We start from the raw sequence: 15,656 nt of genomic DNA on the forward strand, positions 1-15,656 counted from the left end.
TAAAATATATTTCTATCTCCTCATGCCATCTCACTCTCAATATCTTTTAGATTGATATATGTGCTACTTTACTGAGAATAAAAGTTGAAGCAGAAATAGGGAAGTGATTTTATGAGAGAATATATCACTCAAGACGGATGTAAATAAAAACAATAAAAATATACTGAGTAAAATAAGAAGGATGGCAGAGGAGAGAAAGGAGGGAAGAAGGAAAAAACCCCAAACCACAAAAACTTGAAAAGTACTACATTTGAGACTTTTAGCCCAAAGAGCGAAGGAATTTCCTTCCCCTTAATCAAAGGCTTTTAAAAAGTTCTTTTAAAATCCTTCTCTATTCTTATTTTACCTAGAATGAAGATTTTTTTAGTTTCTGTAAATCTGAACTATATTTCCAAATCAAGTGTTGACTGAACTTTAAAAGACAGTAAAAGGGCTACAGGAAGCAAACCCAAATACGGAAACCAACTTTTCAGTCTATCAAATACCTAACTGATCCACAGAATGAAGTTTACTTAAGAAAAATTCAGGTTAATAATAAAGATGCATATTTTAACTTGGAAAAGTAATAAATCAAGGAAACAATCATAGTTGGTAGTACAATTTTCATCAGCCTAGCTTTTTAATGAAGATAGGTTGTTTGCTCCAAAGAGACACTGTAACACCAATGGGAAGTAATTCAGAGAATTATTACAGTCATTGTTACATGACAAGACACATACAGAAGATTACATTTATCTTAAATTGAGAACTGCTGTCTAAAGTGTGCACATAGTTACAGGTTTCAAGTCATTCCAGGAAATGTGGCTTCAGTGTGCTGCTCACTGAACACCAGATTCTCTAGTCTGCAAGAATCAGCAGCATCCGGCCTTCGTTGGCTGCCACTGACATGCAGTCTATTCAATAGCTCAAGATAAGGCCTTTTATCCAAATGTTCAGGATTATAGAAACTTGCTATCAGTACTGCTGCAGGAGCTATTTTTCTCAAGGACCAATACATCCCTTTGATGAAAGGATACTTCTCTAAGAGCTGATACAGTTAAACCCAAGATCAACTCTTTTCATATATGTTCATATTTCCATGAGGGAAGGAAATACAAACGCACTGTTATTTTCATTTGAATTGTTCTACTTTACTGCAGCTTGACGTGAAGTATACTTAAATATGCTGATGTCTTCCTTCCTCTCTGAATTGCATGTCTGTGCAAACCTATTCAGATACCAAAAGCAAATACCTTTGCAAATGTGCCCAAGAAAACTATCGTGAATAAATGAAAGGTGTGGACTGAACCTAAAATAAAAAATGCCCATTAAATTAGACCTGATAAGTACTTACACTAAAAGGCTTTTAAAACATAACACTCACAATAAAGTAAAACGTCCAACACCAAAACCCTGGCTCTGTTTTACCTTTCCAAAATAACCCCTAAGGAAAGTAAACTTCTGACTGTACCTTCTGGTGAATCAATTTATGACCTGCAACTCAATGAATTATTTAGAGCAGGCACGTGGCACAAAGTGCATAATTAAACCGTGTGGTAGAATGGTTTCATCAGTAAGTGAAAACAGTGGTTTCAAACTAGAGGTTGCATTCCACAATGTCTATGTTGCATAATAAATGTATCGAAGCATATTTTGGTATAAGAATAACTATTACTTATTCTTTTTATTACAGCAAATCCCTAAGGTCTCTACCAGTAATAAAGGACCATCATGCCGGGGACTAAACAAACACAGAGTCCTTGCCCTAAAAACACAAGAACAAAAGTTTGAGAATATATATTACTTCAGGCAGCTTGCTGATGACTGGCAAAAGTTTCCTATTTACCTGGAAAGCACTTGCTCTTTATTTTTTGAAGGAGGATAAAACAGAGCAGGAGGGTTAGTGGGACTGCTCCAGCACCATTAATGCTGCAGTTTCACAACTGATGAACTACCATGTCAGCCAATAACTTCAATGGGTGTTGAAATAAGTCTTCTCTATTTAATGAGGAAGAGAAAACAAAGAAAGGATCCCACTCAATTTGTGTTGCCTGGTATATGGTCAGATTACAAGATTTGGAAAAGGAAATACAGTATTGGAACGCTGTGTGCCTCGCGCAAAAGTGCCTTCATTCACAGAATTTACATCCAGCTCTACTCTAATTACAGTCTGTTGGGGACAGGTTAAACTAGTATGAAATACAAACAAGAAGAAAAGGAGGCTCCGTGTTTCCTTTATACGCCCTATAGGAACATATTGGTACTATATATAGATACAAAGAGGATTTGTCATCTCTTCCTTTTTTTTTTTTTTTCTTTCTAATGCTGCTATGGTTTGAGAGCCTAAAAACATGCAATAAATTTTGAAGAGAAGTAGAGGGAACATGAATTCAACAAGCCAGGTACAAGCATATAATTCATTTGCCATGGAATAAAATAATGAAGAAATACCTTCGTTAATTTTAATGGATTTGACTGATTTTTTTGAATGAGTGGAACTTTGTCATCTGATCCTCTTTTTTCTCTCATTAATACCTCATTAGATATTCTAACTGTTCATTTTAAAAATTAGATATTTTTCAAATTGCCCAAATCCTCACAACACTGTCTTTTTTTGTCAGTCTCAAACTACTCTCTTCACCGAAATCTAGACCTTGCAAATAGCTCTGTCTCCTCACTGTCTCTTGGAAAGGAATGTAATTCCTTTATGCCATCTTCTTGTCTTTATTAAACCACGTATTCAAGAAGAGGGAGAAATCTCCTATATTCTTCTGTAAGTTTTGGAAATTTCTGCTGATTTTGACAGAAGCAGAGAGGGAATAACACATGCCTGTCACCCTAAAAATCACTTCCCAAGTCTGGTAGTACCAAACTGGGACTGAAAATAGCACACTTAAGGATTAGTGTTATCATTGAAGCAACTCTGGAAGCATATGTTAAAATAAGTGTTCTCTGCAAAACAAGGATTTGGCAAACAGATCTTTCTGATAATGTTATTCTAGGTCAAACCTAAAAAAAAAAAAAATTCTCTATGAGAAGCACTGGCATTGTTATATGCATGGATATATTAAACCCAAAGAAAAAAAAATACAAAATAATTCTACCTCTGTTTCAAATATATAATGCTGCACTATGTATGCTGGTTTTCTTTTTAAGTGGAGAAAATAAAACAGTATTCATGGAAGTGCATTAAGCTTGGAATTTAAGTCTGATAACGAGTCCAAAAACCACAGTCATGATTTAACTTAAATCTGGTAAAGACACTTACTTTGAAAATGATTTATTAAGCAAAGCTTCAACTATCTATGCTTTTAAAAATTTTACAGCTTGCTATTGAAATGAAGTTCTTTCATACCTAACATTTGGTAACGTGGATAATATACCAAGCAACATTTACTGATATGATGTTAATCGATTTAGTTGCACCTAAACTGCAGTATAGTGATGAAGTATTTTACTTTTTTGATAAATCACAAAATGCAGTAATCCCCCACAGTCTTCTCAAAGCATAAATCTATTAAGATTATATCATTGAGATTATATCACTGAATTCAATAGAATAAATAATGACCTGTTTAGAGGATACCACATTTAACTACATTACTTCATATACTGAAGCATGTACACTAAGAAGCACAGATATATGCAGTTTTGATAATTTTTATATTAATATTTTAAAGCACTACCTTACTAATCCTTCTCCTAGTGCAATACTCATAACAATAGGATTTTTAAAAGAAAATACTAATATATGGAAATTGTGCTGTGACTGTATGTGGACCATGACATCCAGTATAACAGAGATGGGAAGTAGTTCTGCAAGTTCGAGTGTTTTACAGGCATTAAATGATCAGGTTACAGAAAAACATATCTGTATCAAAACTTAAGAAAAAAACATGTTTATGACTTTAAGGGAAAAGGAGGGGGGAGATTATTCCTTGGGATAAACCAATTGTAATTATATCTTGACCAAAAAAAAAAAAAATTAAGCCTGAAGTCAATTAAAATAGTCAAGTTATAAAATTCCTTAAAACAGGCTTTAAAAGAAAAGCCTTGACAGATGGAACTTTAGCTGCCATGGCGCAGCTGGGTGCTGTTATAATAGGTTTTTTTTTTTTTTTTTTTAATAACTTTGATCAAAGCTTATTAACTAGCAGCACCGAGCCATTGGTGGTTTGGACTACACAAGAGAATTAATTAAATTTAAAGGGCTGTAGAATCCTAAAGGCACAACATGTAATCCCTAAGGCAGGAACTTGAATGAAGGGGATGAGAACATTTGCCCATTAAAACAGTGGGAAACGGCAAGGTGCTTGCTCTTATTTATTTTGGACATTACAGCAAGTTTATCAGACCAGTTCTGAATCTGTGCTCCTACACAAATGTGTAAAAATGTAGGAGTGTAGAAAGTCTGAAGATTCACTCAATATACAATATTTCCTTATACCTGGCAGTTAACACAGAACATGAAGTTTCATTTAACCAAAATTTCATTTAACTCAATAGACCAGACCATGAGGTCCTTCTTTATCCAAGGAGCAGTAACTTCCATTGATTTCAATGTGAACTATAACTAATGAATTCAAGAGCAAGAGAAAATAAGACAGAAAGCTGACTGAAAATTGGTGCCCAGTAGCCTCATTTTGTCAGCCACATATAATAGCACTGAACACAGCAGTGAACATTCCCTTTCCATTTAATGGCCTAGTGGTCCAAAACATGTTCTGATGCTGATATGGCAAGCTAGAGAATACAGAGCATAGCAGAGACCATTCAAATGCTCTGTCTTCGACTATAAAGGTAACTACCTAGAAAGCAATACAAAAGCAAAGTGTAAATGTTTTTCTCAAATCTAGGGCAGTGCTTTACTCCAATGTTGGTGATGATCAGAACATGCTCTCTCATCTTTGACACCCAGTTTTCAACTCTCATGTTGGTCCTGATAACAATAATAATAAATCAGAAACTTATTCTACCCCGATTTCTTCCATTTCTAGCAGGCCTTCTGCCTGCTAGATTATTCTTCACAACTATAATGAGTACAGTATATAACACCTATCCCCATAGTTTCTTCATGTTCCTGGGAGGAGGACTAACTTACCTTTCACTGGTCTTCTTTCAAACACTCTGAAGTTTGTTTGCTTTTCTTAGTATCATTCCTATTAAAAACAGAATAGGAAAAGAACTAGGCCTTCCAACATCTTCCCTTATTCCAGTCAACATCTCTACGTAATTTTCTCCAAGCCTACTCCAGCTGCTTCTCATTTGTGTGCATATAATTATTTATACTATCACAGAACCTAGCCTAATCAAGAGTGATGACCCTAAAATGCTGGGCACCAGACAAGCACAATAAAATACCAGATCTTTGATTAAGCAGTTGAAGTACAAGATTAGATGTTGTACAGCATGTAGTGGAGGAGGAAAACAAGTATGACAGTACTAAACAGCGTATGATCAGCCTCAAACGTCAGGCATCTACAAAGCTACCAGAACTTAGTCACAATAGCAGTAGCAAAAGCAACAACTACATCTGTCGTTTTGTCGCATAGCTAGAATTTTATAAACCCTCGAGGGAAACAAAACAAAAATCTCACCTCTCTCTCCCCACCCCCACCCCCCCCCCAGAAACGTTCATACCTCTCCACTTCTGAAGTACTCCTTAACAGGATGACTTCCCTCTTGTCCTCTCCTCCATAGCAGAAACTCTCTCCCTCAGTGCATACATTTACAAGACCCTGGCACACAACATATAGTGCTGCTTAGGAATTTATTAAACTGCAGCGAGAGTTTTGTCTCATTTTCAGTCTCACACTGACAGTACTAACCCATATGTCAAATAAATTTCCCCCATGCACATGGCACAATGCACAAAGTTGCTGTACCGAAAGCCGCACAGCATTATTTATGATAGTTGTACTTCTCATATGCATCAGTTGTTTTCTTGTCTGTTTTATACTAAAATATGTACTAATTCAATTTTAATTGGTTCTTTTATAGCACAAAAAAGCATTAACTACATCAGTGTGTAGGTTTGAGACAAAAACTACCATGTTTCAGTTGATTTTGGCTTTAAGCCATGAAGCAGACACTGTAGTCTAACAGCAAACCATAAATCATATCTACTAATGGTACTGAAAGCACCAAAAAGAACAAAATTTTTAGGTAAAGTTTTAGGTTACAAGTTAACTACTACTGTAAGGAAAAGATACTGACATAAAATTTATCTGAATGAAGTTGAATAAATAAATGCAGCCTGTTGCGACAGAGAGGTTGAAAACCTATTTGACAGGCTTGCTGAGAACTTAAACAGAAGTAAAATACTTAATTTTTGTAGAGGACACATGAAATGGTTCTATTTTGCAATTCACCTGCTGTTATGGATAAAAAAAGCCTGGCACAGTAATAATCAATTCCAATGCCCGACATAACAGAGGCTGTGGATTTCTTTAAATTAATTCTCACACCTACTGGATCTTGTCTTTTTACAAAAAGATCTTACCTACTGTAACTTGCCCAAATTGTTTCAATAGTTAATTATCGTGTCAGAAATAATGTGTATTTTTTGTCTACATCTACTTTCAAGTTCCAGATATTCAAGCTCACTAAACACCTTTATCTGCTAGACTCTCTACTATCGCGTCTTCTTGCTATATAGCTTAAGATCACGTATATCATTATCTAAGCTCCTTCCGGTATTTCACAGTATTTTGTTTAAATCATATTTAACGATCCCTTCATTGCTATTGCATTATCATCTCCTACTGAACATCTTTCTTCAAATGTGGATGTCCAAACTTGATGCAGCACTGCAACAGAAGGCCAGATCCTATCTTCTGCTCAAAGCCACATGGTCCCTTTTGCCATAACTTTGCAAATCAGCTTTTTTTTTTTTTCTTAAAAAAAAAAAAAAAAAGGAAAAAAAAGAAAGAAAAAAAAAAAAGGGAACTGCTACTTCTTTAGGGTAGAGTCTATATTCTTTTTTGCCCAAAGTAGCCTCACATTAGACCACTGGTTCCCTGCCAGGTGAGGCAGGTATTGCTGGGAGGGTACAGACTCATTATTGGTCAGGCAGAGAGACAAACTGAACTAACTTGGCTAAGCCTAAGTTGGCTCCCTACAAGGCCAGACAGGACAGTGCTGCACCTCCAGAACAGAGTGCAACATGGAGCAGAATGCAAAAGTTACCCAAATGGCTCTTGGCTTGGCCAGATGAGTCTGCACAGGGAAGGTGATGGCAATCCCCTGAGGTACTCATCTCTACATGGGAGAAGGGCTAGACCAAGCAAAGCTTGGGACATTGTCGGCTTTTCCAAGCGAAGCTTAGCTATTAAAGGACCAGGGATCACTATTATATAGTGTTAGAATCAATAGCATTTGTTTCTAGCTAGTATATCATGAAATCCAAATATGTTTATATAAGTTACCTTCCATCTCACACTCTGCAGATATGATGGCTAACTTTCCATTTACGGCTATATTTTGAGATAAATTACTTCATTTCAGAATCCATTTATCATGTGCTATCTTCATTTCCCAGTTCCAATTTCTTAAATAAAATGTGTTGCAGCTCAATGCCTTACAGAAGTCTAAACCTTTTACTCCACTAGTAGTATTTTCATTAAACAGCTGATAATCTCATGTTGAGCACCTACTTTGCAACCTCTAGTTTCTACATCTTTACAACAATTGCAATTAATCATTCTTACTCTTTTCATTAAGATTTTTCTTTATGAAGTCCTGCTCCATCATTTGACTCAGATTAACGTCATGCTGACACACCCATATTTGAATGAACCATTCACTTCTTTGGGTTGTTAATATTGGTAGTTTTCTCCAAATCCTCTGGAGCGCCCTCAGTGCCCTGAGAATTCTAGAAGATGCAACACTGGTAGCCAAATAAAGGCCTTAGCCAACTTTTTAAATTCTGCAGCTCAAAGCATCCCGACTTGCTAATTTTAAAATGTCTAGATTTAGCAGCTCCTGTTTCACATCTGCCTTATTTGCTACAAGAAGGGGAGCAAGTCATTACAAACTATATCTAGTACAAATACAGAACAAAAATGTTTGCCCAAAATGCCTGCTTTTTCAGAATTGCTAGTGAATTTTTATCATTGAACTAAGAGGTCAGTAACAGCTGCATGTATATTCTCAACTTACCTGCAGATTAGTCATTGGCCTCCCATCTCCTGGCCTGAGATTTTGTGTCTTTATATTCTTTGGCTTTCTTTAGCCATTTCCTGCAGTTCCTACTTTTCTTTTATGCTAGCTAACATCACCTTGCTCCTTTTTCTCTTTTGGACATGCACGCACACAAAGGTATGCTAATGTTTTATATCTATTTATCTGCATACACACACAGATACCTGCTTTCACTTTCCTCCTAAGCAGTTTTGAAAGTATGAACTTTTTTCTTGATCATGGCTTTCACCAACACCTATTAAAGTGTTCTTTAACATCATCTTATTCTCACTGACATGGAAAGAGAGAGCTTTACAGCAGTAATATCATGGAGTAACATCTGAATAAGTGATCATCGCTACAAAGGTTTACAAAAGTATTGTTTCTGGGAGAAACTTGACTGTTCACTAAATAATTAAGTTTATAGCCTTAATATTATATTTAATTTTTGCAGTTGAAAGAACTCTTTAGTCACAATCAAAATGACGAACATTTTATCTCTCAAAGGTAACAGAGGGCACATTTCTCAACTCAAAAATAGTTACAATTTCTCCCTGTGATCTTGATCACTCAGTCTAGTCCCTCATGATAGCTTGAGGTGTTTTCTGCTGTTGTTTTTCTTTTTTTTAAGTCATACATCTGTCTCAAAACTCTTATCATGCTAATTAAGGCTTACTGAATGCAGCAAAAGAATCAACACCTTCAATTTTTCTAGGCTTTTTCACTAAATGTATTTTTCACTGCATTATCTGAACTGACCAAATGTTGCTTTAAAGTAAAGATTTCAGAACTGAAGAGCACAGTAGAACAGAAAATTTCTGCAGATATTTGCAGATTTTTTTGTGCAAGCATCTTTCTAAATCTTTCTGAAGCTGTCTGCTGCATATTATATTAGAAAGCTTTCAAGAAATCTGTTCCTAGGAACTACAAAGTTGAATACCACTTATATCAAGGTTTGAAGATCTCTGGTTCCAGATATGCACAGTTAAATAGTTGTATTAAGTTGCTGTCTTTACCTACAGTAGAAATGGAAGGCTCCAGTGAGAGAACCCACAGCAAAATTAGCAAACTTGAAAGGAAGTTCATAATAATTACACTGCAACCGTTATTGCATTTAAAACTTTGGTGACATTCATCCTGCATATTCCAAGTACTTGGCACAATATGCCAAAACTTTGTCATGCATAGTTTTTTGTTTTTTTTTTAATATATAGATCATACTGTAGAATGGCCAGTTGCTGTACCCCATAGACTTCATTTTTCCCCAGTGGAAAAATTAAGTCAAATCAAGTTTTATGAGCACCTTCATAAAGCCAAAAATTCACTGGCAAATTAAAATTAATTCTGCTATAAATATATTTGTTCCATTTATGCAATGCAGAATGAGTGCACAGCTCTTGTTATTGCAGTTAAACCTCTCCTCTTTCCTCTTTTTTTAAAGACTACCTAAACTGTCAGGAACTATATTTTACATTTTAGCAGTTCACTGTGTACACATGACTCCTAGAATTTAAAATGGAATTGTTGATAGTTCAGATACTGTTAGACCATCATTAGTTCTGCAAAGTACGTAATTTGTCATTTTGAAAGAAATTACAGTATCTTCACTTGTGCAACATGCTTTTAAAACTTCCTTTCTTTAATTTGAAAATGTCAGTATTATACTCTGCTTCAGAAAGATATTTTTAAGGCTTGCAGGCTGGCTTGTCACAGAGCAATTTGTCAGGTAGTATTTTGTCTTCATTAAGGTTTATTCATGTAAAGTAATTGGCCTGTCCGTGTTATTCCCCGAAGACAATACATTCTCTTACCTGATGGTAATGAGGACTGTGTTAGATTTTCACTTTCCTCATCAGTGCTGCCATCATACTCCTCCTCTCTCTCTGTTGCTGCCTGAACTGTAGCAATGCTATCTCTAGAGAGGAAAAGGAGGAGGAAAAAAACAAAACAAAACAAAACTTTTCCATCTACTATTCCTGCAACAAATTTATGATTATTTCTGCACTGTCTTAGAGACAACGAGCACAAGTGAATAAAGTGTCCCTATGCTGAAGGATACAAAGACAGACAGTAATAGATAAATTAAGCTGAGGGTACAAAAAATAGGGTAAAAATAGCAGTCAAATTAAGGTGTATCATATCATTAGAATGATACATTCTTTGTCTTTAGAATGATACATCTTTGGATATTTTTGCATTCAAAAATATCCAAAAACAGATATCTAAATTATGAGTACATAAATTTAGATTTAGATATTTATATTTCCTAAAGGACAAAAGGAATCAAAGAATTTGGGGAGAGAGTATTTAAGTGCCACCTATGGAAATGGCAGAGGTCAACTGTGTTGGGAAAATCAACTGCATCCTAAGAGAAAATAATAGGAAAGGAGAGATTCAGTGAATATTTAGTTCCTGGCTACAGCACCCAAAACAACATTCTGCTGTTTGCAGTGACATTGCAAAGAATCCTTTGCTTTGAAAACTAAATTTATTGGTTTGGATAACTGAGCACTTACCCATGAAAGAACTGCTTCCCTTACAGCTTAGGAAATGGAAACTAACCCAGCATGTGAATCAGATATGATACCAAGTAACTGTGAATTTCACAAATACCTTGTATATGGCGCATCTGCTGCAGATTCTTTAGCTTCCTTCAACAACTTCTGTAAGTTCCTTATCTTCGCCTTCTTCTCATTCAGCACTAGAACAAACCGGTTATAGAGATCTGCTTCTAGTTCTTCTTTAGCTTTCACACATTTTTCCAGCCTACAATGCAAAATTATCTGTCACTTACTTCACATGTCGCATCTTTTGTAAACTCTATTTGCTTTCTGGAAGAAAGTTCTGTAGTGAGGTCAGTCTTCCTATTAAGGGAATTCCGGTACCACATCATGCACAACTAGTCTAGAATCTTGTATTTGAAATAGACCCAGAAAAGCTTTTTTCAGAGAAATGTGCAATGAACTTAGCTATGAAAAAATATATTCAAGAGGAAAATGCGTTCTTCATGCTTTTTATTAAGAGTTCTTACACACATGCTTTTCGGGCAACTAGAAGTGAAATAGCAAGTGTTCTTCAGTTTCAATGCTGAATTCATCGTACTGCGTATAGGTTAGCAGGATACACATAATGAGATTACAACGGGAGGGAAAAGAGGAGAAAGGGAAAAAAAAGAAAAGAGAGAGAGAGAGACAAAAGCACGACAGAGGCCGACATGTCCAGTAAATACTTTGGGCAGCTCTGACAGTTCCAGAACTCTTTCTTGTGTCAGGACTCCAGAGGCAGCCCCAAGTGGTATATGGACTTTTGCCCCATCATTTTCCATCAACAACCTTGCATGCCCTGTTCTGGTGAGCAACCAAGATACAGAAACCAGTTCTTGGCAAAGCTCAACAGACCACTGAAGCAGAACTCAAAGGCAGCTGTAATCCTTTACTGGTACTCAAACAGACGTAATATTAACAAATCCAATGCTGTGGGTTTCATTTTGATTTACATAGATAAACAGCTGAGATCCTAGGACCCTTGAAGCCCACCACTAAATAGAAACATTTAGTTTTTTAGCTTGAACCAGTCAGAAATTACTTGGTAGAGGACTAAATTTTTTACAATACCAAAAAAAGAAAGAAAAAATTGTTACGGCTGTTGATTAATGTCTTCAGAATAAAAACTTCTTCAAGTTTTTGAAGTCTTAATGTGTATCTGTAGGTAGGTCAATTTCAAGAAAATTAAACACAATGAAAATACAAAAATAAGAATACGGCTATGCACTGTGTCATAAACAAAGCAAGCATGAACTATAATCAAACATGCTGACACTAAAAACCAAAACACTAAATGAAACAAGTGACTAACAAATGGGATCACAGAGTTACTTCTTGTATTTCACAAGTTTTTAGTGCTTGGCTTGCAATCTAAACATTTTAATAGCTGTGTTCACAACCAGGAAATAAACAAGGAATCAAGCATACATCTTGGTAATCTTATTGATCGTAGTAATTATATTATTATGGTAAATAGTAGTAAGTTACAAACAAGATTCTTTTCACCAACACTATAGAAGAATGATGAAAAAAGTTTAGAAGGCATGCCTTCGGTGTTAAAAGTATAAACAAATGTTAAAGTATTAATTTATAAAATAAGAATTTTTAACAGTTTTCCTATATAAATACTGCTTATTTTGTTCGGTGATCAAAAACATATATAAGAAAAAAGACAATAGAAAATAATTTTACGAAGTATTAAGCCTGCTGTACTATGCTTTAGGGATACGCTTGAGAGTTGATAAATAATTCATCTAATTTAAATGCAAATAGCAGAACATCATTACCATATAGATCGGTTCAATAATTCCTAAATGAAAGATCATATGTACTAATCACCTACCAGGAGACTTTCCACCTATAAATGGGAAAATTTAACTGTTTAGTGGGGAACAGACAGACAAAACACTAAAGCAACAAAGAACCATAAAAGCTCTAACGCAGAGCCCGAAAGCCCCTTGACCAACTCATGGAGGAAGAAAGGAAAGCACAGGAATTGCCTGCCACTTATTAAGCAGCATTCTGGCACACAAATAAGAGGGTTTTTTAATTAAATACTACTATTGCTTAAATTGTCATTTGCGTGGTTGAAATTAATTCTTGTGGTATACAGAAAAATAGGAAATAACATTTTTGTGTAAAACAGGCAAGTCTGACATTATCAAATTATTCAGAAAATGCCCTTCTCCAACACACAGACAACACTAATTGAAGAAAATGCTTACTACTACTCTTTTTGTTTTGCCTAACAAGCTGGTTAGTGTCAGAGTAGCTGTGGTTAGTTTAAATAGTTACATTAATAGGGACATTTCCTTAACTTGGCCAAGAAGATGTCATATAAGACAATATCAATGAGGCCCTTGAATCCTGCAAAAATATCCAGTGATAAAAATTCATATAACTTTGTAGGTGTCCACTGAAGTAAAGCTGATGTTACCTGGGCATTAAGAACTACAGAAGAGAAGCCATGACCAGGCCAACTTTGTGGTCCTCTAGAAACAAAATATTAGCATCTGGAAATATACACACAAAATATATGTATAGACTAAAAGGTTTTTTTTTTTTTTAAATCAGCTGTTACATAGGAGGACACTAGAGGCAAAGTGAATTAGTACTGTGACATGAGTTAATTTTATATGGTTGTCTTCATTTACTTGAACACCTTTTCGGATTTTTCTGTTGTTTGAAGGAATTCATATATAAAGATAAATACATTCTTCAGATAGAGATGTGACATTAATTTAGCGTAACAGTCAATAGAAGCATTAGTGTGAAATAATACTAAATTCATGTTACACTTGCAAGTTATAAGTTATTATACAGCACATGAAGATACATAACAATAGAATGGTAAAAAGCAACAGTCCTCTGCTGCTTGGGAGCACAGATGCATTAATTATGCATCCTGCAGTAGCAGGAGTGTGAGGCAGCTCTGGCTGTAAGGCTGCATAGTCTTTAGAAGTCACTCAGGCATGTGTTACCTGAATTACGTGACCACAAAGCAAAGCTGGCTGGGTTTCATTCCAATACCTCATCAGCTACAAATACAACCTTTCATTGCAATTTGTCACATGCTTGTGCCTGTATTTGATTTGTCTCACTGAAATATCAGCTCCCCAGGCCAAGTAAAGAAGCTGCTCATCTCAAAGACAATCTTCAAATATAACGCAACTAAATTAACTTTCAAATAAAGAAAGTTAATGGCTACAGTGTTGCAAGTCTGATTTGCATATGCTTTCTGTATTTTATATTCTTAGATGACTTATTCATGCTTTTAATGTGCCAGATAGGCTCAAGTTGATATGAAACAAAATGCTTGCACAGCCTACTGAAAATTGCTAGTATTCAGAATGGTTAGGATTTGTAATTAAGAAAATAAGGTAACTGTCCAGTTCTAAGCTCTGCTCAAACATGTAGAAATTCCACATGCTTCAGAGCTAACATGACCTACGTAACTTATTGGCTTTTACACACTTTTCCCTCTCATATAGTAAAGAAAAAAAAAATCTGCTTCCTATGCTTGTCCTCAGTGCTACAAAGTACATATTACTTTTATGTCACCTCTCCATTCCATTTTAGGTTCTCCTTTCCCCCACCCACCATCGGTAATGGTTTTGAATCTTAACAAGCTAATGTTGAAGAGTCAGTTTCAAGAACCAAAAATACCTGGTTTGCCTAAGTTGCTTGCGGTTCAGATATACTGTCACTATAGCTGTCAACTTGTGTTGTGGTCAACTGTTTAGATTATAGTTTGCCTATACTGATTTTGGGCATTTGATACAAATCACATACAAATCAGAAATTTAACTTTATTTTAATGGCCAAGGAATTACTTTGATGGAGAGTATTAATTTATATTTACCATCTTTTATATATAAAATAAAAACCTTAGGTATCCGGCTTTGAAATTTCAACTCACCCACCCCTGAGGCATGCAGGCACACACACCAGCACACATTTGCAGCATTTTCAGAATGATCCTTTTGAAAATTGCTATTTCTACTTACCACACAAGGCACCTGAATATATTAGCATTAAAAAAGCTTTTCCATATAGCAGAAAGTAGCTGGACATCAAGAACCCAGTTCACTTCAGCTCCTAATTAATGACAACAGGGATGTAACTTCAGTGAAATCCATCTCTATTTGAATCTCACTAGTTAGTGTTTTAGGGATTTATTTTAGATCTGGTGCTGTAGAGTCTAATCAGCTAGAAAGTCTCAAACTGATATCATCTATGTATGAATCACCTCCTAAAAACAGAGAGATGTTTGGCCAGGTAAAAGCCTACATTTAGGCCCCCATGAAGAGTGAAACAATTAAAATTAAAGGAGTTACTGCTCTTGCCAGAAACACTCTCAATACATCAGAAAGCACACAGCTTAGACTGGACACCTAATTTAGCCGTCTGAGGATTCAGGGACTTTGCCTTCAAAGGGATTTTTGGCCTTCTCCTGTTTTTCACCTTTACATGGACATGAAACACAGAGGTAGGTGGCAGAAGAGACACCTGCACATGGCACAGTGTTGTAACCAGCAAGCCGCTTACTGCTCAGTGGAAGCTCTGCGGATGATCGTGTACAAATTGAGGCAATTGTTAACAATAAATATGGGCTGATATTTAGGCTAAACTTAGGTGATATTCACTAGGCAGATTTAACCATCTGAATGAAGAGATTGAGACTCTCCTGTCAGTCATTTTAAAGAGCAAGCAGAAAGATGCTACCTTCCTAAGAGAACCACGAGGGAGCTTCTTCAAAGTTGCTAAGCTAAGCCCACAGCCTTCAGGATTATCAAGAAAATTAAAGCAGGGAAATAGAATACTACAATTGCCTTTTTTTCCATCTAGTACCTCCTGCTTTCTGTTCTACCTCAATTAAACAAAAAAAGCTCTTAGAAGTCTGAACATTATGTTTTAATTCTCATGAGGTCCTGAAGAGAGAGATTTTAAGGA

The 15,656-nt window shown here is 35.7% G+C and overlaps 1 protein-coding gene across 10 annotated transcripts in view; it reads right to left on the reverse strand.

Moving 5' to 3' along the window:
* The window catches only part of LOC104152896 (DNA repair protein XRCC4), a 195,838-nt gene that overhangs the window by 89,013 nt on the left and 91,169 nt on the right, over window positions 1–15,656 (reverse strand). For all 10 annotated transcript variants that reach the window (XM_068928911.1, XM_068928914.1, XM_068928917.1 and 7 more), the window contains 2 exons: window positions 10,774–10,926; window positions 9,972–10,075 (listed from right to left, as the gene is read on the reverse strand). In XM_068928911.1, the coding sequence (XP_068785012.1) occupies window positions 9,972–10,075; window positions 10,774–10,926 (257 nt within the window). The remainder of the gene's footprint in view (window positions 1–9,971; window positions 10,076–10,773; window positions 10,927–15,656) is intronic.

This window comes from Struthio camelus, chromosome Z, assembly GCF_040807025.1.
Source record: "Struthio camelus isolate bStrCam1 chromosome Z, bStrCam1.hap1, whole genome shotgun sequence".
NCBI classification, from domain to species: Eukaryota; Metazoa; Chordata; class Aves; order Struthioniformes; family Struthionidae; genus Struthio; species Struthio camelus.